This window comes from Cetorhinus maximus, chromosome 4 (genome assembly GCF_964194155.1).
Source record: "Cetorhinus maximus chromosome 4, sCetMax3.hap1.1, whole genome shotgun sequence".
NCBI classification, from domain to species: Eukaryota; Metazoa; Chordata; class Chondrichthyes; order Lamniformes; family Cetorhinidae; genus Cetorhinus; species Cetorhinus maximus.
The window spans coordinates 6,065,723-6,090,021 of NC_135882.1; the positions used below are offsets into that span (position 1 = coordinate 6,065,723).

At 40.3% G+C, this 24,299-nt stretch overlaps 1 protein-coding gene across 1 annotated transcript in view; it reads left to right on the top strand.

The window, feature by feature from the left end:
- The first annotated feature begins 1,418 nt into the window (after positions 1–1,418).
- Positions 1,419–24,299, top strand: part of tbc1d31 (TBC1 domain family, member 31) — a 47,400-nt gene continuing 24,519 nt past the window's right edge. Inside the window, exons 1-10 of the mRNA XM_078539861.1 lie at positions 1,419–1,701; positions 4,780–4,926; positions 6,121–6,236; positions 11,586–11,764; positions 16,244–16,395; positions 17,986–18,145; positions 18,851–19,051; positions 20,486–20,680; positions 21,921–22,000; positions 22,952–23,098. Coding sequence (XP_078395987.1) covers positions 1,625–1,701; positions 4,780–4,926; positions 6,121–6,236; positions 11,586–11,764; positions 16,244–16,395; positions 17,986–18,145; positions 18,851–19,051; positions 20,486–20,680; positions 21,921–22,000; positions 22,952–23,098 — 1,454 coding nt within the window. The 5' untranslated portion in view covers positions 1,419–1,624. The remainder of the gene's footprint in view (positions 1,702–4,779; positions 4,927–6,120; positions 6,237–11,585; positions 11,765–16,243; positions 16,396–17,985; positions 18,146–18,850; positions 19,052–20,485; positions 20,681–21,920; positions 22,001–22,951; positions 23,099–24,299) is intronic.

The following is a 24,299-nucleotide window of genomic DNA, read 5'->3' on the forward strand; positions in this document are numbered from 1 at the left end:
AAAGTATCATTCAGAAAGTTTGTTTTTAAAACGAAGGACTTGCATTTCTATAGAACCTTTCACAACCTCAGGATGCCTCGAAGCCCTTCACAGCCAATGAGGTTGTTTGGAAGTGTAATCACTGTTGTAATATAGGAAACTCAAAACTGACACCAGATTCTTGAAGCAAATGCTGTACTCAGGACTCGGTTATGGCAGGAAACTCCCAAGGGGACAGCAGAAGCATTTTAGGGATGTCCTCAAAGCACCCTTGAAGAGATCAAATATTCCCACTGACTCATGGGAGACCGACCAAATTGGAGATGTTTAATTCGGGAAGGCACCAAACACATTGAGAGATTTCATTGGAAACATGCAGAGGTTAAATCGCGGCATTGGTGAAAGCACACAAAGTCTGCATATCGCACATTGAATTTATCAGCCATCTCAGAACCCATCAAATCAGAGTGGAAGTAAGTCATCCTCGATCCCAAGGAAGAATAGGAAATGCAGCAACTAATTTGCACAGCGCAAGTTCCTACAAGCAGCATTGCTGGTATTCTTCTCGAAGCCAGGTGCACAGGTATTCAGGCAAAACACCTGAAAAATCAACTTAAATTGACTAGACACTGTGTCTAGATGTCCAAGAAGTGTCTCCCCTAGCTGCCAGGTCCTGTTTTCTCAACTCTCAAATGGCCAAAGTACGTTCTGGGGAGGACAAAGTAAACACTTCAAAAGTACACTGAAGCTCTTTGAAGTGTGGAAACATTGACATTAATGACTGGAAGAAGCTTGCTACTAATAGTTCAGAATGGCGACAACTTGTCCATCAGGCTGCATCACACTTTGAGTCACATGTTGAGACAGAGCGGCAGGGAAGGCAAAAAAGGAAGCAAATCCAGCACTCTGAATCCCTCTAGCATGTGGGACATCCTGCCCCAAAAGATCTGCATGGGAGTCAAGAATTGGCCTATTCAGTCACATGGTTGAAGACCCATGACAGAAACTCACCCTTGAATCGAGTGACAGCCAACGAATGACCAGATAATCTGTTTGTTGTGATGTTGGCTGAGGGATACATATTGACACAGGACACCAACATCACCAAAACAGATTATCTGGTAGTTATCTCATTACAATTTGTGGTATTTGTTGTGTTTCTTGCATTACAACAGTGATGACTTTTCAGAAAGTATATAATTGGCTTTGGCAAATCGAGAAAAGTGTTGTATGAGTGCAAATCTTTTTTGTTTTAATATAGAATATTAATGATCTTAATAATGTCATAATTAAACTTTAATAATTTTAATATATATTTCTATGTAATAGCTTCACTCAAACTAACTAAAAAGCCACAAAAACTACAATTCCCAGGAGGCATTGCAGCCGGTGCACATGCGCAAGCGCAACGAGGAGTGATGTCACATCCTTCCCTGCCCGGATGTTTGGGGAGGAGAGAATGTCCGTTAATTTGGGAAATTTTGTTTCTTTCGTCTCTCGACGTCGTTAATTGGATTCGGATTGAAGTTGTCAATTGGAGTTTTAAACCTGTAGATTTTTGTCGCGGCGGTGTTTGGGGGTCTGTTGATTTAACCAGCTGAGGTGGTCAGGGGGAAGAGTTTGAATTTCCCGCCGGCCGGGCCTCATGCAGAGCAGCGACATCGGAGCCCGGGAGCGGGGCAAGATCTGGCATCGAAAGCCCAGCCCCTCGGCAGCCGACGGGTAAAACTGCCATCCTCGTCTGACACCTACAGAGAGCGCGTCTATTCGACTGTGGGAGGCATCACTGCTCAAGTCTGGGTTCCCGCCTATTCGACTGTGGGAGGCATCACTGTGTAGTCTGGGATCCACCTATTCGACTGTGGGAAGCATCGCTGCTCACTGGGATCCCCTACTCTACACACCGCCCCCGCCCCGTGTCTCTGGGATCCTCCCAGAGGATTGTTCCCTGAATCTTTTTTCATTGCAGTGCATTGACCAATCAGAATCAACTTGCCAATCAAACCAAAACCCTTTTCTTATACAGTATAAATTGTTGCTCATTTTGAAATTTGGCATTCTTGCATCTGTCCCGATGAGCGCAAGACCAAAAGCTTTGACTGTATGTCTTTTTTTAAACAATACTCAAGTTCAGTACTACCAAGTAACTATTGTTTACTTGTTATCAATATATTGGAGATGGTGGTGAGGGTTATTTGACTGGGCTTGGTGGCAGGAGATCTCAGCCTGGGTTTTACTGTTGAAGGAATGGCTCTTGCTTCTGACCTCAGAAAAAGCTGCCTGCAAAGTTTTATTGTGCTCTGGAGCGCTGACATCCTCTTGTCCAAAATCACTTTCTACAGTGGATCTTTGGTGTCTGTCAACAGGACAAGGCAGGCTGATCAGACAATTCAGTTTTATTGAAGAAAATTTCAGACATAGCAAGGCAGGAAGTAAAAAAAGCAGGAAATATAAATTATGTTTCAAGATATATATATTAAAACACAATCTTTAATTTTTTTTAATCTACAATTTTTGAGGGGTTGAGACTCCACACTTATAAAATTAGTTTCTCGGAGCCAGAGAGATTATTCAGCTGTAATTATAACTTAAATATGCTACTAAAAACTCATATGCACCTGATTGAACAAAGTTTAACTATTCCATTGGACCTTACATTGACAATCATGGGCAATTAGTTGAAGTTAGCGATTTCCAATTGATTCCATATGCGAGGGTTGCAACACCATAACCTGTGAAGGAGCAGGGAGTCACTGACAGCAGCTTCCAGATTTCTGCATTTAACTGTGCATGTGTGAATGAGAGAAGTTGGTGCCAGTTTTTCACGGTAATAAGAGTGACGCTAACACTTGCTGTTACTGCGACTGCACATTCTGGACCTGTGTCATGAATCCTCCAAGAATGTGTGCAACTTGAGTTGTCAACCCTAGCTCAGATTGCGTGATCTGTCATTCAGCGTAAATGCATATAAACTACCACGTTATATCAGTGGATGGAGATCAGAAAGGAGAACCTTAGCTGATTCTTCTCTTTAAATCCTCCCTCCTTCCAAAGACCTTGTAAACCAAGAAATTTGACACTTATTTTGCTTCTCATAGAGCTAAGATCAGCTAATTTAGCACAGGGATCAAACCAGAGGCTCCACTGGTGTTTCTGGTTCTGTATCCAGCCACGTTATGTATCATCCTATGGCGGATCCAGCTGGTTTTAATCATTGTTATTTAACATCATTGTAGATTTAGTGGACTGCACACTTTTTTTTAAAAAAACCACCACCTTTATTAAGTTTTTGCAAGTATGATGTAAATCAGATGAATTGATGCATCACCCTCACCCTTTACATATTGATGTTTGTGTAATTTAAAGTAATACATAATTCTTCCAGAAAGTTTTCCAAACACTTTCCCTCGAAGGGGTAAGCATTTGAAATGGAGATTAGACAAAGCTGTAGTCATTTTTAAATTATTCTTTCAATCCTACTGATAATATGCAATGTCCCTCAAGTTAGTGATATTTTGATATCCAGCTTTTTGTTAGTCATTAACCTCAAATCATGAAAGTCACTTGCTAGAATTACTTACTAGAAGTAAACTTATGTTTATATACTGTCTTAAGAAGATGCAAAATCCAAATGTCCAGGCATTGAAATTATCCACTCTTAAATCTTTCTAACACTTGACATTTTAAAACATTGATTTAGATATGACTTTGCCAGCAAATGGCATGAGTCATAATTATGGCTGAATAGCCTCTCTGGCCCTGGGAAACTAATTTTACAAGTGTAGAGGCTCATTCTTCTAGAAAAATTGCAGATTTTTAAAAAACCTTTGTGTTCTGATGCACATTATATTTAAATATAATTTATATGTCCTGCTTTTTTACTTCCTGCCTTCTTGTCTCATGCCTCATGCATGTTTTGGGCTTTTAATATTTTAAAATGCTTATTTGAGTGTTGCTGTGTGATTTACTATGGTTAACATTAGCACTTCCCAACAGCAGGATGTTGTATACCATTGCTTATCTGTTTGAATGGTTTAGGTGTGTGGACCAGCAATCACTGAGCTTGTTATGAATGTGAAATTAACCATGTAGTTCATTTTTGAAGATTTGGAATGTATGTTTTCAAGGATAGTTTTGCGAGCATTCATTGCATTCTCATAGAATGTAACACTTATATCGCAGAAGGAGACTATTTAACCCGTCACATGGCACTTGTTCATCAGCTGCAGCGCATGCCCTTTCTCTGTATCTGATGAGCACACTTTTCAGATACCTATTCAAATATCTCAAATGATACTTTATTCTTTGCCTTGATGGCTACCTGTCTTGAAGTATTCCATGTTTTAATACTCTGAATTTTTTTTATAACTCCCCTTCACTTCTCTAGTGATGATCCTATGTTTATGTACTGTTCTTCCTCATTCACCAAGCAGTGAATAACATATTTTTCCCTCCAAAAATGAATTGATGACCAAGAAGGGTTACATTTAGAGTTAGCACCTGTGTGACGATACTCCTAATTTTAAGGTGTTGTTGAGGGTTTCATTGGCAGCAAGTCAGGTACTGGTGTTCAGTCTGTTTCTGACAGAGATGTGTGATCTTAAAATTAATGATGGGAGCAGAGCTCTTTTGCTGAAATTTCATTCAGGAAGCAAATACAGAAATGTCTGATTTGTCCCAATTGGTTGTACAGTTAGCTGAAATCAATTCTGGTGCTTAGAACTGTAAGCATTTCAAACAATATTGTGACTTTGATAGTTTTACTAACTTTTCTAAATCCATGTTTCTGTTTTTGAACAGTGTCATAGTAAACGTTACTCATAGTGTTGTGGGCTATCACTCAAAGACCATTCGATTTCTTCATGTTGCATTTGATGCTACAGGGGAAGCTTTTCTCGCTGGTGATCACCAGGGCAACATCTACCTCTTTGACTTGAGCAGAAATAGGTACGTCACTTTGGTTACGTTGCTAACATTGGGCAATATTCACTGATGATAATGTTGTAAATCGGCCTCTTTTTTATGTCTCAAACTTTAATCGCACCTTCAGTTGCTTAAGTTTTGGAATTCCCTCCTTTTAAGATGCTCATTAAAATATACCTCTTTGACCAACCTTTTGGTCACCTGTCCCAATAGCTCCCTATGTGACTTTGTCAAGTTTTGTTCCTGTGAAGTGCCTTCGAATGTCATACTAAGTTAAAGATGCTTTATAAATGCAAGCTGTTGTAATCCCAGTAACCTTTAGGTGTGTTTTGGATCCATAGGCATTAGGGGAAATACTCTATCTAGTTTAAATTTAGAATGTAATAGTAGATTGGCTGGCAGTCTGTCATGAAGCATTGACTCAATCTGCGACTTTTCTTTTAAATCCACTGCCCAGCAGCCCGCTTTCTCTTCTTTCCTCTACCCTGTCCTTCCTTTAATGTGGGGACATTGAAGTTACCTGTAGTACCTACAGTGTTCAGGTACATACTAAGGATCAAACTTGGGATTTTCTTGGTTTGCATGGTGTTGCACCATGAGATGCCATCAACCACTGAGCCATTGGAGCAGTCCTCACCTTGGAGTTGGAGTAAAACAATTAGAACTACCCATAATGTTAGATAACTGAGAATAAAGAGGTTTTGAAGGGGGAAAAGAAAGGAAAGAAACTATCACATATAAGTTTTATAAAGTTCTGCATAATAGTGCCCACTCGTCAAATATAGTCATCCAGTGATGCAGGTTAGAAGGCATGGCATAGCTGGACCATGGCTTGCAGATGTAATTTGGTTTTTTTAAAATGATTTTAAAATGGTAGTTTTACATGTAGCTGCCGTTGTGTAGAGTTTTGCTGTGCAATTAATTACCGGGTAAAGGGAGGTTTTGGGCAGTGATTGCACAGAATGGAGAGATGCCCGGCTGTGTTCATTCCATGCATTCACTAAGCACAGACTGCCTGAGTCACAAGCGTTTGCACTGTACAGAGGGGGACTGACTGTCACATCATTTTTGTTTCTAATCAATTCCACTCCTAAACTTTCCAATAACCATTTCATTGGTATTTAATGACATAAATATATTGTACCAATGAATGCTATTCAGTGACCATGTTGAGTGATTATTCACAATACTATTTCTTGTTTGTTATTCTTTCTGTAGCTTTAAACTAGTGCAGCGAACAGGGCAGGCATGTACAGCATTGGCTTTCAACCTCCGAAGGAAGACAGAATATTTGGTCGCTCTGGCAGATTACTCTGTGAAATGTTTTGATACAGGTACAGAGAAGATTGTAACAACAAATGACGTAGAATCATGTAACTGCTTTACCTATGGAGAGGTTCTGGTCTGCCAAGGGCTAAAGATGTATCTGTTGAGATTGAGCCAAATAAAAAAGCCAGTGAAGATTAATTACAGCTTTTTTCTACAAATAAGCATATGGAATAGTTCAAATTTTTAAAAGCCAATTTTTGTATTTCAGTATCTCAGCAAGTTTATCTAATGAGTTCTTGAGGTATTCAGACCTATTTGATTCCTGGTTTGTGCTGAGTTAGCTAAATCGTAGCTGGGGGTTTTACAATTGGCCACAACGTTCCAGCCTTGGTGCATGGACGGTAGGCGGACACGTGGCAGAATCAGAATCCTACTTCACATCATTTTCGAGGGACCTTTTGCTGGAAGCAGATGCACCCGGATGTCTAGTGAAGGGCTCAGCTTCGATTCTTCCTTTGTTTATGTAGTCTTCAGCATTCACTATTGAGGCTTGCATATAAATTATGATCACTTGAGTGGGATGTCAGAAGATAATTAGCAGTCATGAAACTGTTTCCCAGCAAGTTAAGTGCTCTTGTGATGCAACAACTATATAACGCCTTTAACATCTCAAGGTGCTTCACAGGAGCATTATAAAACAAAGTATGACACAAATCCATATAATACGAACATACGAAATAGGAGCAGAAGTAGGCCATGCTCTGCCGTTCAATAAGGTCATGGCTGACCTGTTTGAGTTTCGAGTTCCACGTTCCCATTTACGTCCAATAACCTTTGATTTCCTTGCCTAACAAGAATCTATTTACCTCTGCCTTAAAAATATTCAGTGACCCCACTTCCACCGCAGAATCACACAGTGCAGAAGAGGCCCTTCGGCCCATCGAGTCTGCACCGGCACATGAGAAACACCTGACCTACCTACCTAACCCCATTTACCAGCACTTGGCCCATAGCCTTGAATGTTATGACATGCCAAGTGCTCATCCAGGTACTTTTTAAAGGATGTGAGGCAACCCGCCTCCACCACCCTACCAGGCAGGGCATTCCAGACCGCCACCACCATCTGCGTAAAAAAGTTTTTCCTCACATCCCCCCTAAATCTCCTGCCCCTCGTGACTGACCCTTCAATTAAGGGGAACAGCTGCTCCCTATCCACCCTGTCCATGCCCCTCATAATCTTGTACACTGCGATCAGGTCGCCCCTCAGTCTTCTCTGCTCCAATGAAAACAACCCAAGTCTATCCAACCTCTCTTCATAACTTAAATGTTTCATCCCAGGCAACATCCCGGTGAATCTCCTCTGCACCCCCTCCAGTGCAATCACATCCTTCCTATAATGTGGTGACCAGAACTGCACACAGTACTCCAGCTGTGGCCTCACCAAGGTTCAACTCCAACATGACCTCCCTATTTTTGTAATCTATGCCTCGATTGATAAAGGCAAGTGTCCCGTATGCCTTTTTCACCATCCCACTAACATGCCTCTCCATCTTCAGAGATCTGTGGACACACACGCCAAGGTCCCTTTGTTCCTCAGAACTTCCTAGTGTCATGCCGTTCATGGAATACTTGCTTGTCAAATTACTCCTTCCAAAGTGTATCTCACACTTTTCAGGGTTAAATTCCATCTGCCACTTATCTGCCCATTTGACCATCCCGTCTATAACTTCCTGTAGCCCAAGACACTCAACCTCACGATTAACCACCCGGCCAGTCTTTGTGTCATCCGCAAACTTACTAATCCTAGCCCCACATAGTCATCTATGTTGTTTATATAAATGCAAATATAAGGCAGAGAGTTCCAAAGTCGCACAACCTTCTGAGAGAAAAAAAATTCTCCTTATCTGTGTCCTATAAGGGCGACCCCTAATTTTAAAACAGTGCCCCCTAGTTCTGGACTCATCCACAAAAGGAAACATCCTTTCTACATCCACCTTGTTGAGACCATTCAGGATCTTATATACTTAAATCAAGTTATCTCTCACTCTTCTAAACTCCAGTGGAAACAAGCCCACCCTGTCCAACCTATCCTTATAAGATAACATGCTCATTCCATGTATCAATCTAGTAAACCTCTGAACCGCCTCCAAGCATTTACATCCTTCCTTAAATAAGAAGACCAAAACTACATACAGTATTTGAGATGTGGTCTCACCAATGCCCTCTATAAGTGAAGCATAACATCCTTACTTTATGTTCAATTCCTCTCATAATAAAGGATAGCATCCCATTAACCTTTTTGATTACGTGCGGTACCTGAACACAACTTTTTGTGACTCATGCACGAGAACACTTAGATCTCTCTGCACCTTATAATTCTGCATTCGTTCTCCATTTAAACAATACTCTGCATTTTTATTCTTCCTGCCTAAGTGAACAACTTCACATTTTCCCACATTATACTCCAGCTGCCAGACTTTTGCCCACTCACATATATCTACATCTGTCTGCAAACTCCTTCTCGTCTTCACAACATACTGTCTTACCAATCTTTGTGTCATCTGCAAATTTAGCTACTGTGCCTTCGCTCCCCTCATCTAAGTTATTGATATAAATTGTAAAAAGTTGAGGCCCCAGCACGGACCCCTGCGGGATGCCACTCGTCAGATCTTGCCAATCACACAAAGACCCATTTATGCACACCATCTGTTTTCTGCCAGGCAGCCAGCTTCTATCCATGCTAATATGTTACCCATGACACCACGAGCTTTTATTTTCTGCAATAACCTTTGATGTGGCACCTTATCAAATGCTTTCTGGAAATCCAAGTACAGTACGTATACAGGCTTCCCTTTATCCACAGCACATGTTAGTCCTTCGTTATGACATGACAGATGACGTGTGCCAGGCAGACCAAATCCACAAGTGAAACTTGGTCGTGCATTCACAGTGGTTTTGCAATTTGTATTTATTACGAGAAGATGTGTGCACTGAATTCAGAAGTAGTAAGTCCACCAAGACCTTTAGACATTTTAAAAATTAAATTAAAATATTTATTAACAAAATAAAAGATTTCACGTGCATCCGTAAGATTACAATTACTTGATACTATAATAACTCCTAAAATTCCTAAGTAACCTGACTCTCAGTTACACCCCTTTAAGGCAACGGTCCAAAATAGATTTTAGATTTAAAACAGAACCAGCAAGTTAACACAATACCCACTTCACAGTGGAATTCCAGCTGGCTTTTCCCCAACTGTAGTTTCATTACATAGCAGACTCAAGCACACATGGCTGGAGGCTTCATTAAGGGTATTTCACACACTCCTATTAGATCTTACATGGCTTTCTTCCCACATAACCTTTCATTCTCCTCTATATATGTTTCTCTCTTAATATGTAAATTCTACTGTTCCATATGTCTTTGAAACTGTATCTTCCTCATAATATAAAAACTTTCATGTCGCCAATATGGTCAATAACCATTTGGAAAAATAAACATGACTTAGCCCTGCTTATTTGGCTAGCTGTGAACAGACTTAAGATCGCTTTGAAATCCAAATCTCTTCATTTATGTAAAGATACAAATTCCCTTCACACCTTATATTCTAAGCGATCACCCATGCTTATTAGCATGCCAAGTACCTAGCTTCTTTTGATGATTTCAAGCTTGCACTCCAAATGTAATTAAATCACCCAGACAGACCCAATTATACTTACCCCCATAAACCTACTTCACAATAAACCAGAAAAATATTATGAAAATTATTATACTTTCATCACACTCCAAAGAACTCTAATAAATTGGTTAAACATGATTTCCCTTTCGTAAAACCATGCTGACTCTTCCCAATTACCTTGAGTTTTTCTAAGTGCCCAGCTATGACCTCTTTAATGATCGATTCTATCCCCTTCCCCACAACCTCGTCAAGCTAACTGGCCTATAGTTTCCTGTTTTCTGCCTCCCTCCCTTTGTGAATAGAGGGGTTATATTTACTATGTTCCAGTCTGATAGAACCTTTCCAGAATATAGGGAACTTTGGAAAATTAACACCAACACATCTACTGCCTCATTAGCCACCTCTTTTAAGACCCTAGGAAGGAAATATTAGGCGATATAACCAAAAGCTTGATCAAAGAGGTAGGTTTTAAGAAGCATCTTAAAGGAGGAAAATGAGGTGGAGAGGTGTAGGGGAGGGAATTCCAGAGCTTGGGGCCCAGGCAGCTGAAGGCACAGCCACCAATGGTGGAGCAATTTTAATTGGGAATGCACAAGAGGCCAGAATTGGAGGAGTGCAGAAATCTCAGAAGGTTGTGTTGTGGAGGAGATTATAGAGATAGGAGGGGTGAGCCCATGGACGGATTTAAAAACAGGGATGAGAATTTTAAAATCAAGATGTTGCTTGACTGGGAGCCAATAGAAGTCAGCGAGCACAGGGGCGATAGGGGAACGAGTGTGAGTTAAGCTACAGACAACCGATCATGTTTACAAAGGGTAGAATGTGGGAGACCAGCCAGAAGTGCATTGGAATAGTCAAGCCTAGGTAACAAGGAGGTAACAAAGGCATGGATGAGCGTTTCATCAGATGAGCTGAGACAGGGGCGAAATTGGAAGATGTTAGAGGTGGAAATAGGCTGTCTTAGTGATGGCATGAATATGAGATGGGAAGCTCATGTCAGGATTAAATGTGACATTAAAGTTGCAGACAAACTCGCTTAATTGCAGACTGTTGCCAGTGAGAGGGGTGGAGCTCATAGCTAGGGAATGGAGTTTGGAGTGGGTACCGAAAACAATGGCTTCGGTCTTTCCAGTATTTAATTGGAGGTAATTTCTGCTCATCCAGTACTGGTTGTCAGAGAATTAGTCTGTTAATTTGGCAAATGAGGAGTCGAGAGAGGTGATGGTGAGGTACAGCTGGGTGTTGTCAGCCTACATGAAGATGGTTGGAATGGGGGTGGGGGTATATACCCTTTTCAATAAAGTTATTCCATTTCTCAGTAGAATGCTATAATGGACTACCACAAACAGCAAAATGAAGAAATTGATTTTTTAATTATAATTTAAATAGATTGTAGCACAATCTTAGATAAATTCAGACTACACCTTGTTTTGCTGTGCACTGTAGCCTTTACTTACTCGAGCAAGTGCAATAGTATGAGTTCCACTTTTTTAATAACAGATAATTAGTCCTCTGAACTGCTGCCTCGATTGGTTACAATTTTGTTTTGTACCCCTGTATGTAACAGTTTGTTTTCAGTAACTAACTATTGGTATTAGTACCAAACTCGAAAGTAGCACGTTCACCTGAAGTGACTAGTGAAGGCTCTTGTGGCAGATGTGCAATGATGCAGGAGTTTCGAGTTTTGTACGAAACACATTTTATACTTTGAACACTTCTGCTTAATGGACAGACACAAAGGAGCTTGTGAGTTGGATGAGGGGACATGAGTCTGCAGTTTCATCCATTTCTGTTCATGGATCTGGAAGATATGCAATCACTACATCTTCTGATGCAGCACAACTGTGGGACTTGGACACATTCCAACGAAAGAGGAAACTAAATGTACACTTGTCAGTTGGCATTCAGAAGGTTAGTAAAGAATATTGAAGTAGAAGCTATAGCAGGATATTACAAATTACTTGAGTTTGAACTATTTAAGTGGGGAGATCGTGGCGTAGTGCTAATGTCAATGGACTAGTAATCTAGAGGTCCAGGTTAATGCCCTGGGTCGCAGATTCAAATCCCACCACAGCAGCTGGTGGAATTTAAATTCAGTTAATAAATCTGGAATTGAAAGCTAGTCACAGTAGAGACCATGAAACTATCATTGATTGTCATAGAAACCATCTGATTCACAAATGTCCTTTAGGGAGCGAAACCTGCCATCCTTATCTGGTCCTACATGTGACTCAGACCCACAGCAATGTGGTTGACTCTTAACTGCTCTCTGAAATGGCCTAACAAGTTGCTCAACTAAAGAGCAATTAGGGATGGGCAAAAAATGCTAGCTTTGCCAGTGACACCTGCATCCCTTGAAAGAATAAAGAAAAAAAATAAGCATATACTGGTCATAGAAAAAAGTTGCATGATATTTATAACTGTGTCGGACACACCCTAATTGTTGGTGCATGAAACCGCGAGGAAGTTTTTTAATCCTTTGCATGATCTTCAATAAAGCACTACCGTGCATCCTGTAGATAGTACGCACTGCAGCCACTGCACAATAGTGGCGGAGGGAATGGATGTTTATATTCCATTATCCATAAACTGCAAGTTGCCCAGATCCTGCCCTGCATTAAAGTCCCATTCACCCCATCACTCCATTCTCAATTATGTACATTATCTCCCTATTCCCCATCATAGTGAATTCAAAATCCTTATCCGAGATGCATTGCAGCAACTCGCCAAGGCTCCTTCGACAGCACCTTCCAAACACCCAACCTCTACCGCCTAGAAGGACAAAGGCAGTAGATGTGTGGGAACGCCACCACCTGGAAGTTCCCCTCCAAGCCACGCACATCCTAACTTGGAAGTATATCACCGTTCCTTCACTGTCGTTGGGTCAAAATCCTGTAACTCCCTTCCTAACAGCACTGTGAGTGTAGCTACACCATGTGGACTGCAGTGTTTCAAGAAGGCAGAAAACCACCACCACAAGAGCATTTAGGGATGGAGCAATAATGTGACGCCCACATCCCATGAATGAATAATTTTTTTAAAAAGACTTTAAATCATTTTATGCTCTCTCCCCTTCCTTTCATTACAACCATCTTAAATTCTCTCCCACATCCTTGGATACCTCTGACACTAGCCTTTGTTTAGTAAATTCATACCAGCAGCACCATTTCACCATACCATGCAACTCTGAGCACATTTACCAAGCGTAAGTCGAACGTAATTTCAAACTTGTCACATTAAAAAGCCCAGTAGAACTCAACCTTGGAAATCACCGTACACATTGCATATATTTCTAACCACAATCACAATTACAATTGTCAAAAAATATAAGGAGGACATGCAACTATTTCTTCCCAAAAAAACTATTATATAAAAGATACATTAACCCAGAAATTAACATAAAAGCTCCCCCTGGGAAAATAAGCCAGCTTTCCAAGCGTATATAATTTTCCTAAACAAAGTAACATTTGCTTGGGAGATAAAACAGTTCAAAAAATCAGTTTTGGGGACAAGCCTTAATATTTGGCCAAATGTATAACTGTCTCATACATTCCGCACATTGTATAGATGGGAAGCAACCTAGAATTCATCGCAATGACAACAAGCATAAACCTTTGTGTTCTTTCAACAAGAAAGGCCTGGACATCTTCTCCCAGCGGAAAACATCACCCAGCCACCACTGCAAAGTTCATTTCTGAAACAAGCATCAACAAATTCCCAAGGCGTTCGTGCAAGTGGTCGCCTGAAATCCCCTAAAATGCCACATTTTGCAGGATAATGTCAATCAGAGTCATTCTGCTGCAATATAAGGAAAGGAAATAATAAAGTTTAAGTCCCTGGCTTCTTTTTTTCTTCCTTCTCCAATGTTTTTTCACCTTTCTTGCTGCCCATGTTTTTATCTTCTTGTAGTGATCCATAATGCTCCTGCATTGGACTTTTAATTACAAGCCAGTCAATCATGTATCAAATAGTCGTTTGGTAATACAGAACTGGAACATTGCTGAAAAAAGAGACATGTCTAAGCTTTTCATCTTGTACTCATCAGGACACATCGCAAGAATACCAATACAAGGGGAAAACAACAATTTATATTGTATGTGAAGAGAGTGCTGATTGGTTGGCAAGTGGTGTTGCTATGGAGAATGCACCAGTGATGGTGACTTGACAGTTAACTGCCAAGCATTATTTGAAAATTTAAACCAGGCAGCTTGACCCTGATTGGTCAAGGCATTACCCTGAGGAATGAGTCAGTGAATGGCTGTTACTTTGTGCCTGTTCCAGCTAAACAAAATAAGTGACAGCCATTTTCTACCTTCAGAACAATTGGAAATAATTCTATCGAAAGTAATAAGGAGGGCTCAGAGATTTCAGGATACAAGTTAGGAGGACAGACAATATCAATTGAGTTGGCTTTCACTGGAGTAAAGAGGAATCAGGATCCGCATCTTTAATGCAGATATTAGTCGGCTATTTAAATCAGATTGTAATCACAGAGCTGGAGGATGAGAGTTCAATTAACATACCCTAGCTAAGATGAAATCTGAAGATTTTTTTAATCTGCTCAGAGCAAGAACATGAAAGATAGACTTACCGCAGCAAAAACATTACTGATTAACTAATTATCTAGTTAATAATGCAATTAAAAGTTACAAGGAAAATCATTAGACATTAATTATTTCTTAAGGTCACTAACTGGGTCAAAACATTCTATGAGGCAACTGTTTGTGACATTGCAAGCTCATATTATGGAATAGGTTGACTACAACAGGGCTGACATTATGATATATAATTGAGTATTGCTGAAAAAAGAGACATGACTAAACTTTTCCACTTGCACTCATCAGAACACCGCAAGAATACCAATATAAGGGTTAAACACCAATTTATACTGTATGTGCTGATTGGTTGTCAAGTGGCGTTACCATGGAGAATGCAGCTGACTGACAGTTAACTGCCAAGCATTGTATGAAAATTTAAACCAGGCAGCTTGACCCTGATTGGGCAAGGCGTTGCCCTGAGGAATGAGTCAGTGAATGGCTGTCACTTTGCATCTTTTTCAGCTAAACAAAATAAGTGGGTTTTTATGACAATCGCCATCATTAGACTTTTGATTCAAGATTTTTTATTGAATTCAAATTTCACCATCTGCTGTGGTGGGTTTCAAACCTAGGTCCCCAGGGTACCCTGGGTATCTGGAGTACTAGCCCAGTGACAACACCACTACTCCTCCACCTCCCCTGTGTTCTGTTCTATACTTTTGTTTCTGTTCTATATTTTGTGCATTCACCTATGTTAAACTCCATCAATTGTTCTTTAATCCATCCACTCACTCCAGATGTGTCTGAATTTTTAGCTTAATGCCATCAGTAGATTTTATGCTATTGTTAGCAGGATTGTGGTCTATAATGTTTTAGGATTAGTGTGGGACCTCACTACAAGACTTTAGAAATCCAGATAAGTGCTGTTTCAAACAGTAGGAAAATGTTTAACCTGCTCCTTTACTGAAAGAAATTCCACTTTATTCCCACTCTATAGAGGTTATGTTCTCACTGATAATCTCAGTTTACCATGAGCATATCAGGATTCAACTCCCAGTAATCCTTTCAGACCATATTAGTTAACACAAAAATGTTATTAGATTGTTCACAGGTGGTTATGGATTATTCTGAATTTTTGCCTTTATTTTGTAAGGTTTTTACAAGATACTTTACATTTCAGCTGAAATATGTTTTTACATGTATTTCAAAATTTGCAAGTAACTTTTAGACAAAAGTAAGAAAGCACAGTAGCGTAGGTTGATATTATCAGAACAATATTTCTCCCATTTGGGCTTTGCAGAACATTTAAGTGTGGTATTTTTTACCTGGAATTAAAGTCCGTTTGTAGTACTGAGAGCAGTTCTGGGCAACAAACCATAAGAATATTGGCCTTTGGAGAGAGTACAGTGTAGAATAAGGTTTTGATTGAAAATTTCAAGCTATTAAGGGGATCAGATAGGGTAGATAGAAACTATTTCCACTGGCTGGGGACCAGGACGAGAGGGCATCATCTTAAAATAAGAGTCTGACCTTTCAGGGCTGAAATTAAGAAACATTTCTACACACACTGTGGTTAGAAGCTTGAAACTCTCTCAAACTGCATTTGATGCTGGGCCAGTTGGTATTTTTAAACCTGAGACTAACTAACAAAAATCTGTCAAATGTATTAAAAGTTATGAGGAAAAGGTGGGTTTGTGGAGTAAGGTTCCAGATCAGCCATGATTTCATGAATGATAGAGCATGCTCAAGGGATTAGATAGCTGCTCCTGTTCCTATATTTAGCCATTGAAGGAGCATTCTGTTCCCTGTTTTCTGGAGTGCATGGTAATTTGTTCTTTCTTTTGTAATCTAGGTTTATTTCCTGCCATTGAGTAATACTATCATCAGTTGCTTTAGGGATGATTCTATCTTTGCCTGGGAAAGTGACACACTGCATTGCAAGTACCAATTACCAGTACCAGAAGACGAATCCCGGATCACTTATAGAGCTTTTGCTGTTACCAGGTAGAATATGTACTGGATTTTGATGTGACTTATTTTAAGAAGGCAAATTCACTCCAATTATTCTGTTTTTGGGAATTGCTTTTGTTCATAGACTCACCTGGCACAGAAGGTCGTCACTTGGCTCATCGTGTCTGTGCCACCTTATTGAAAGAGCTATCCAATTAATCCTATCTCCCTGCTATTTACACATAGCCCTGCAAACTCTCCCATTTCAAGTACATTCAAGTTACTATTGAATCATCTTCCACCAGCCTTTCAGGCAGTGCTTTTCGAAATAATAACAGCTTACTGCACACAAAATATTCTGCTCATATCCCCTCTGACCCTTTTGCCAATTAACTTCAATCTGTGTTCTCTGGTTACTGGCACTCCTGCCAGTGGAAGCAGTTTCTCCCTATTTACCCTAACAAAATCCACCATAGTTTTGAAATTCGTCTTTTGGATGAGTTTTGTTTAGGTTTGTTTTACAGTTTAGCCATTAGGTTTCAGTTTTGGAGCGCACTTTGATTCTGTGTTCTGACGATTATGATTTAAAGGCCAACTGTGTTCAACTGGATACTTTTTAAATAGATTTTTAAAATCGTGTTATAGTTTCGAGAAGTACTATACTTTATCAAGTACAACATTCATTCATCAAAGGGTTATAAAAGCTTAACTAGTTAAACTTTTTTGAAAACTTTTTAAAAACTTTTATATATGACTTATTGCTGGTGTATATACTAATCACGTTACTATGATAGCATGAAGATTACACATTACAGGTGCTTTATTAATGTTAAGTGTAAAGAGTTAATCACGTCTGCTCCATAGTTGCTTGATACCCTTAAGTATCCTGCTTAAGTGACCACCTTAAGTCAGATCCTTAATGATGAGATGTCTGTAGACTATTCAGCTGCAAGATGGGAGGGCAGTGTGTTGGAATCTATTTTCTGTTTTTATCCACTATCCTTACATATGTATTTCAACAAGAATAACTGGAACCCTGGCTAAGATCAGGAAACTCGGCATAAAGCAGGGCTCAAACCTGAGATATCACTTGTCTGCTTGTCTCAGCTACTCAACTCACTGAACTGCTGGAGAACCATAGCTAACATCCCTTGTACAACTTCCTCCTAACTCCCTTCCTCAACAACAACAACTTGTATTTATACACTGCCTTTAACATAGTAAAACATACCAAGACCCTTCACAGGAGTGTTACTAAACAAAATTTGAAACCAAGCCACATAAGGAGATATTAGTGCAGATCAAGGGCGTAGGTTTTAAGGTGTGGTATAAAGGAAGAAAGAGGGTGAGAGGTTTAGGGAAGGATTCCAGAGCTTAGGGCCTGGATAGCTTAAATCAAAGCTGCCATTGGTAAAGCGATGAAAATTGGGGACGTCCAAGAGGCCAGAATTGGAGGAGCGCAGAGGGATTTGAATACGAGGATGAGAATTGAGGCAAAGCTTAACGGGGAAGTTGTATAGATCAGTGAGCACAGGGAGTGATGGACGAATGGGACTTGTTGCGAGTGCTAAGTGGGTGATGTTTGAGCCCAATAAATATATACCTTACGAATCAGGATTCATGTCAAAATTTTAATACTTACAGGGATGGTCAGTCTCTTGTAGCAGGAGGAAAATCCAACTTTCTTCACCTCTGGTGCCTGAATGCCAGGCAGCTTCAGCGGATAATTCAGATGCCTCCAAAAGTGCGAACTGTTCGACATCTGGAATTTCTCCCCGACAGTTTTGATGGTGGATCAAGCCAGGTGAGCATCAGGAGCAGCTGATGTTTATATAATTGGCCAAAATGGAGTACTGGTTGGAGGATGTCATGTCAGTGCTGTACAGTACCAAGAGTACTGAGTCCAATTTTAACCACTGAGACACAAGGGTAACATCCAAGACCAGAAGCTGGTGCAGAGGAGAGCTAAGGGTAGGGGCTGATCCCTACTGCCTGAAGACTGAGTGATAAAGACTAGAAAAGGGATAATACAGGGCTTGGATTTACTGCCAGTGATTATGAATGGGCAGAAAACCCAGCTCAATTAAAATAGTTAGCAAAGCAATAAAGGCAAATCTGGAACACTACTTTAGTTTAAACTGTGACAGCAGGACAAGGGGGCACAGGTTCAAACTAGTGCAAAGCAAATTTGGGACTGGTTCATGCAAAGCTGATTATTAGTGAAACAGACTCCTGGATAGGAGAATGAAGGTAAAAACCCTGTTTTTATTTTTGATGTGATTTGAAGGGCTGGGTCTGGGAGAGGGAGGTGTTGCTGGGGGCTGGGGAGCACTATTGGTTCTCTCTGGATTTTGAAGTAATTTGAACCAATGCAGCATTGTAAGTTTAATTCACCACATAATGTGGCTCTTTTATCATTTGTGTGTTGCATGTTGCATTGATAATAGCCTTGCTGTTTGAGTTTACCTTTTGCTGTTGTTGCAAGTAATATATTTAACTAATGTTGCAGGTCATTGGAGTCTTGAGTCAGGATGGCATAATGAGGTTTATCAACGTCCAGACCTGCAAGCTGCTTTTTGACATTGGAAGCCTTGATAATGGAATTAACACCGTGGCAATCAGTCCAAATGGACATTATATTGCAGCAGTCTTAGAGGATGGCAGCCTTAGTATTTACAGTGTCAAGGCTTTGTCACAGGAATTAAACAAGGTATTCAGCAGTTTATTGGGTGGAATATTAACAAAACAGATGCAAAAACATAGGGCAGAATATTGCTGTTGGTGTGCGGGGGCGGGCCCGACACGCCGACGCGTAAAATAACGCGAGATGGCGTCAGGCATGCGTCCTGACATCATCACGCATCATTTCGATATTGTGTTCGGTGGGCATGCGCTGGAGGCGGCTGTGCACCCACCAAACTGTCAAAGGCCTATTAAGGCCATTAAAAAAGTAATTGAGGTTGTTAACAGGTTGTGATCCCAAGCAGCCTTCGCATTTTTCAGGAAACATCATCCATGGGCAAGATGAAGTTTCCTGAAGGTTTAATAAAATAAGTACATTTTGCAAAATGTACAAACATGTCCCAGCTCATGTGACACTGTCACATGAGGGGACATGTTTAAATAATTTTTTAGTTCACTTATTGAAAAGTTTCATTATCAACTTAATCTCCCTGAGGCAGCTCCATTCCACATGCATAAAAGAGCGCAGGTCGCAACTCTCCCTCCTCCCCCCTGCCCGTACATGACGCTGCTACCGGCCACGTGTTACGCTAGGCAGGTCTTAATTGGCCTGCCCGCGTAAAATGGCGACACGCAGCCGATCGCAAGCGGCGATCCGCTCTGCTCCCGCCCAGCCTGCTCGACGTAGGTAAGATTCAGGCCATAATTGCATTGTGAATTTCAGTCATGATTTAAGGATTTTCATACCAACATAAAAATACAGCATGATTAACAGTTTAATTTGCTGTTACTAATATTTAATAAAATGTTGAACTGGTTTGTGATTTTTTAAAATCTGACTTTCATAAATGCTGTTGAAGTATTGTATGGAGAATTTTTGTACATGTGATTTCAGTTTTTGTAGTCTAGTACTCTGAAGTGTTTTGGGATGTCCTAAGAATGAGAATGGTGCTTTATAAATGGAAAGTTTTTTTTAACCAAAATTGCTATCCTGCAAAGTTGGATTTATCAAAGTGAAAGTAGATTATTGTCTCAGATTGAGTATATGTTTGTCTGTGTTTCTTTGCAGTGCAATGCTCAATCTCTATATTTTTTTTAAGTGTTTTGGTTGGGGTACTGCATGACCAATTTGTAGTATTTACTGTACCTCCTGTTCTGCACGTACAGTACATTTAAGGAATAGGCAATTCTTCATTTGACGTTACAATCCTGATGTAATGACTAGTCTTTCATCAAGTGTGACCGTGCATTTGTCTTACTGTTGTTTCAGTTCGCAGCACCATCGCACTTAGAATATAGTGAATAAGATGGGGCCAGCACTTGCTTCTTTGAATTCATAACCATGGTGATAATTTTGGTTGAGTGTTTCTCCTAATCTGTGTCGCTAGCAGACTTCAGGGCAAAACCACTGCAAGCGAGGGAAGTTCTACTGTCTCACATCAGTTGCCTTTGTTTCCTTCAGCCTCCTCCTCCACTGGTTAAAGTTGTTGCAGACAGCAAGATGACCAAGGACTCTAAAAACCAGAATGGTGTGTCTGGCCTGAAAATGAGAGTGACGTCTGGAAGAGTAGCAAGACCTTTGGGAGGAAAGTCAGCTGGGAAGAAAATCCAGACCAGAGTCCTAAAGCCATCTGGCAGCATTATGGAGGACAAGGAGGTCAGTAGGCAGGGTCAGGGGAGTTTTAAATGAAATTGATTCAAAAGAAAAATTGAATTTTTTTTAAGCATTGGTCCAAAATCAAACAGCAGGAAGAAAACTATATTTCATATAAATTGTTTAAAAGACTAGTTGACTACTGAAGCCTAAGAAATGCTCTTCTGAATGTGGAGAAACTAATTTGACTTCCCCTCACATTTTGTCCCAAATGACACTGATTCTTTTACAAATATGATTTCATTGGTGCTGAACACTCTCTAGTACATTACCCAGAATGGCCATTCTTCGTGTGAGAGTTTATGCAGTGAAAGCCATAATCGGTCTCTTTCTCAATGATCAGTTATGTGCATCTCACAACTGGAATCACTGGATGGCAATCGTTCGCCTCTGTTCACATGCCTTTCCCAATTCCAGTGCACTGATGCGCATCATTGCTCACCTTTACAATCCAGCTGAGATTAGCCATCTTGGCGTAAACTGGGAGTGCCAACTGTGACTCTTGTGGTTAGCACCCTTGCCTTTGAATCAGTAGTTCACAGGTTCAAGTCTCACTCCAGGGACTTGGGCATGTAATCCAGGCCAATGCTTTGCACAGTACCAAGAAACTGCTGCGCTGTTCGAAGTGCTGTCATTCAGACTAGAAGTTAAATCAAGGCTCCGTTGGAAGTAAAATATGCCACGGCACCATTTTAAAGAAGAGCAAGGGTGTTCTCCTCAGCGTTGTGTCCAATATTTATCCCTCAAGCAATATCATTGCCACATTACTGTTTGTGGGATCCTGCTGTGTGTGAATTGGCAACCGTGTTTCCTACATTACAACAGTGAGTATACTTCAGATTACTTCATTGAGAAGAGAACACCTGAGGTCATGAAAGATGCCATGGAAATAGAATTTCTTTCTGTCTGCTGCCCAACTGAGAACAACTAATTTGCCACATACCAGGGATTTAATCTAGAACTTCCCTGGTCCATGCAATTCATCGTCATGCAGTGTATTTATCTGCTGAAACATCGGGGAAGTTTGGCTGAAAGCAAACTTCTTACTGACAGTAATATTACTACAGAGAACTATCCAATAGAAATTAAGACTGCCCCTTTTCCACCTCAGTTTTTTTAACCTTGGAAGAGATTTAAGTTTACGTTGTGAAATGTTAAAATATTATCAATTAATGACATGACATTTTACCATGTTTAAAGAAAGAGAAATAATTTGTAATTTCTTGTTCTTTTCATATTTTAGAAGGTGCTTCCAGCAGGCCTGAATAAAAAGCGGCTACAGGCCCTGCTGAAAGAGTTTGGAGAATATCCAGAGAAGTACAGGTACATTGCTGGAATGTTAGGAAATATCAACAACTTAATATCTGCAACTACATTTTTAAAAATTGTATGTCTAATAATTGGATCAATGTAAATGATACTGAGGGAATTCCAAGCAGTCTGATGTGATGCTTATTGTTGGTTTCTTCTCTTTTTCATCAGCATCCCCCTCCAAATACCAACGTGTTCAGTTTGTCCTGAGCTTGATGAAAAATTGAATTGCTTTAAAATGAAAGTTAGCCCACAAACGCTCATTGTCGGTTATTTGTTCAGGGGGACATTGCAGCCATGCCTAAATTGATCCTTGCACGATACCTGCACATGCACACTTTCCATTAGGATTCGTGGAAGTGGTTATCAAGAGTGTGAATGCTGTTGATTTTCTCCCTTCCTCGTCCAGGAGTCTTGGGGCCAATTGTAGTCCCTTCAGCACTGCTGCCATGGCTGAACTTGGCCTCCATCACAGTGCATTGTGTGGCACAGTTTTAAAAACTTCCCTTATCCCAGTTGAGAGATGAGTTTTGAGTGCAATCATGAAGGGAACTAAAATGAAAGTAATTTATATCTTTGCAAAGCTTAACGTTTACAGTTTGCCTCAGATAAAGTTGCGAAAAATATAAGATAGTCACAAATAAGTCTAATTGGGAATCAGGAGAAACATCTTTACCCAGAGAATGGTGAGAATGTGGAACTCCCTACCACATGGAGTAGTCAAGGCGAATAATATAGATATGTCAAAGGACAATCTAGAAAAACACATGAGAGGGAAAGGAATAGGGGGATATGCTGTTAGGGTGAGGTGAAGATGGATGGAAGGATGCTCATGTGGGGCATAACCACCAGCATAGACCAATTGGATCGAATGGCCAGTTTCTACGCTGTAAAGTGAAAATTCTATTTAACTTTGTATGAAACAATAAGTCTTCCTTTTCTATTTTTGGTTTTGGAATACAGGATGTTTATTTGGCGTTCTTTACTACAATTACCTGAGAACCATGCAGCTTTCAGTAGCCTCACCGACAAGGGTACACATGCTGCATACCTGGGAATTCATGAAAGATATCCCATCAAAAGTCGAAAGCTCCTAAGGGTTCTTCAAAGGTGTGTTTCAAAACTTAAACTGTTACAAATATGCTCAAGTAAGGTTTCAACTTCAATAAGTACTGGACTTGCTAACTCTTAGCATTTCCAAGCAGCATCCTTTTTCTTATCCCAGCCTTGGCTCTGTAACTGTTATTTGGTTTAAGTTGGTTGCTTAGAATCCTGATTCCAAAAGTTGCAGCCTTGACAATTTCAAGGAGGATTTGTCAAGAAGCTATCTAGTAAGACAAAAATACCAACTTTAACACCAATTGCTCATAGGTCCAGATCTGAGAGAGTCCTAAGGCTCAGTAACTTAGCATATTTAACGCATGTTAGTCCTGCCTTGATATTTTATCGTCCTTTCGATTTTCCTAATCCATTAAAAAAGCGATCATTGCTGCAATTATCTAATTTATTACTTTATTCATTTCACCCCTGCTATCTCAACTGACAAATCAGTAATCCTCCATGTTGAACATCATTTGGAGGAATATCTGAGGGGAGCAAGGGCATTGAATGTACTCTATGTGGGGAAATTTGTTCATCGCCACGAGTAGCTTCATAGTACCACCACTGGCTGAGCTACCCAAGTCCTTAAGGACACATGTCAAACTGAGCCTGCACTAGATGGTGAAGGAATCAACATGAGAATATAAATTATTTGACGTTTCCTTCAAAAATCTAAACAATCACAGACACTTCTGTCCATTGTAGCATTCCTACCACCCAAGTACCATGGCTGCACTGTATAGGATACACCACAGCAACTCACTAGGGCTTTTTCTCCCAACCTCGCAATCTCCACTATCTAGAAGGATAGAAGGCAGCTTCAAATCTCACCCTGACAAGGTACATTTTGCCATTCTTTCATTGTCACTGGCTCAGCATTCTGGAAATCCCTATCTAACACTGTCTCGGAGCACCATCACCACAAACATTGCAGTGGTTCAAGGAGAAGGCTCAACACCTCCACCTTGAATCAAAAAGAATGGGCAATAAATTCATCCTTGCCAACATCACTGACATGCTAAAAACAACTTGCTTTTAAATTACACCCATTTTTTGCCTGTCGGCAATTATTCTGAGAGATTCTCCTCTAGTTGGAAGGGAGCAAGTATCTCCTTTTGACCTTTCCAAATAGTTGTGGTAATTATGTTATACTGTTATTAGAGGCACTTGCATGTGTTATTAAAACCTGGAATGGTATTCAATGGAGACA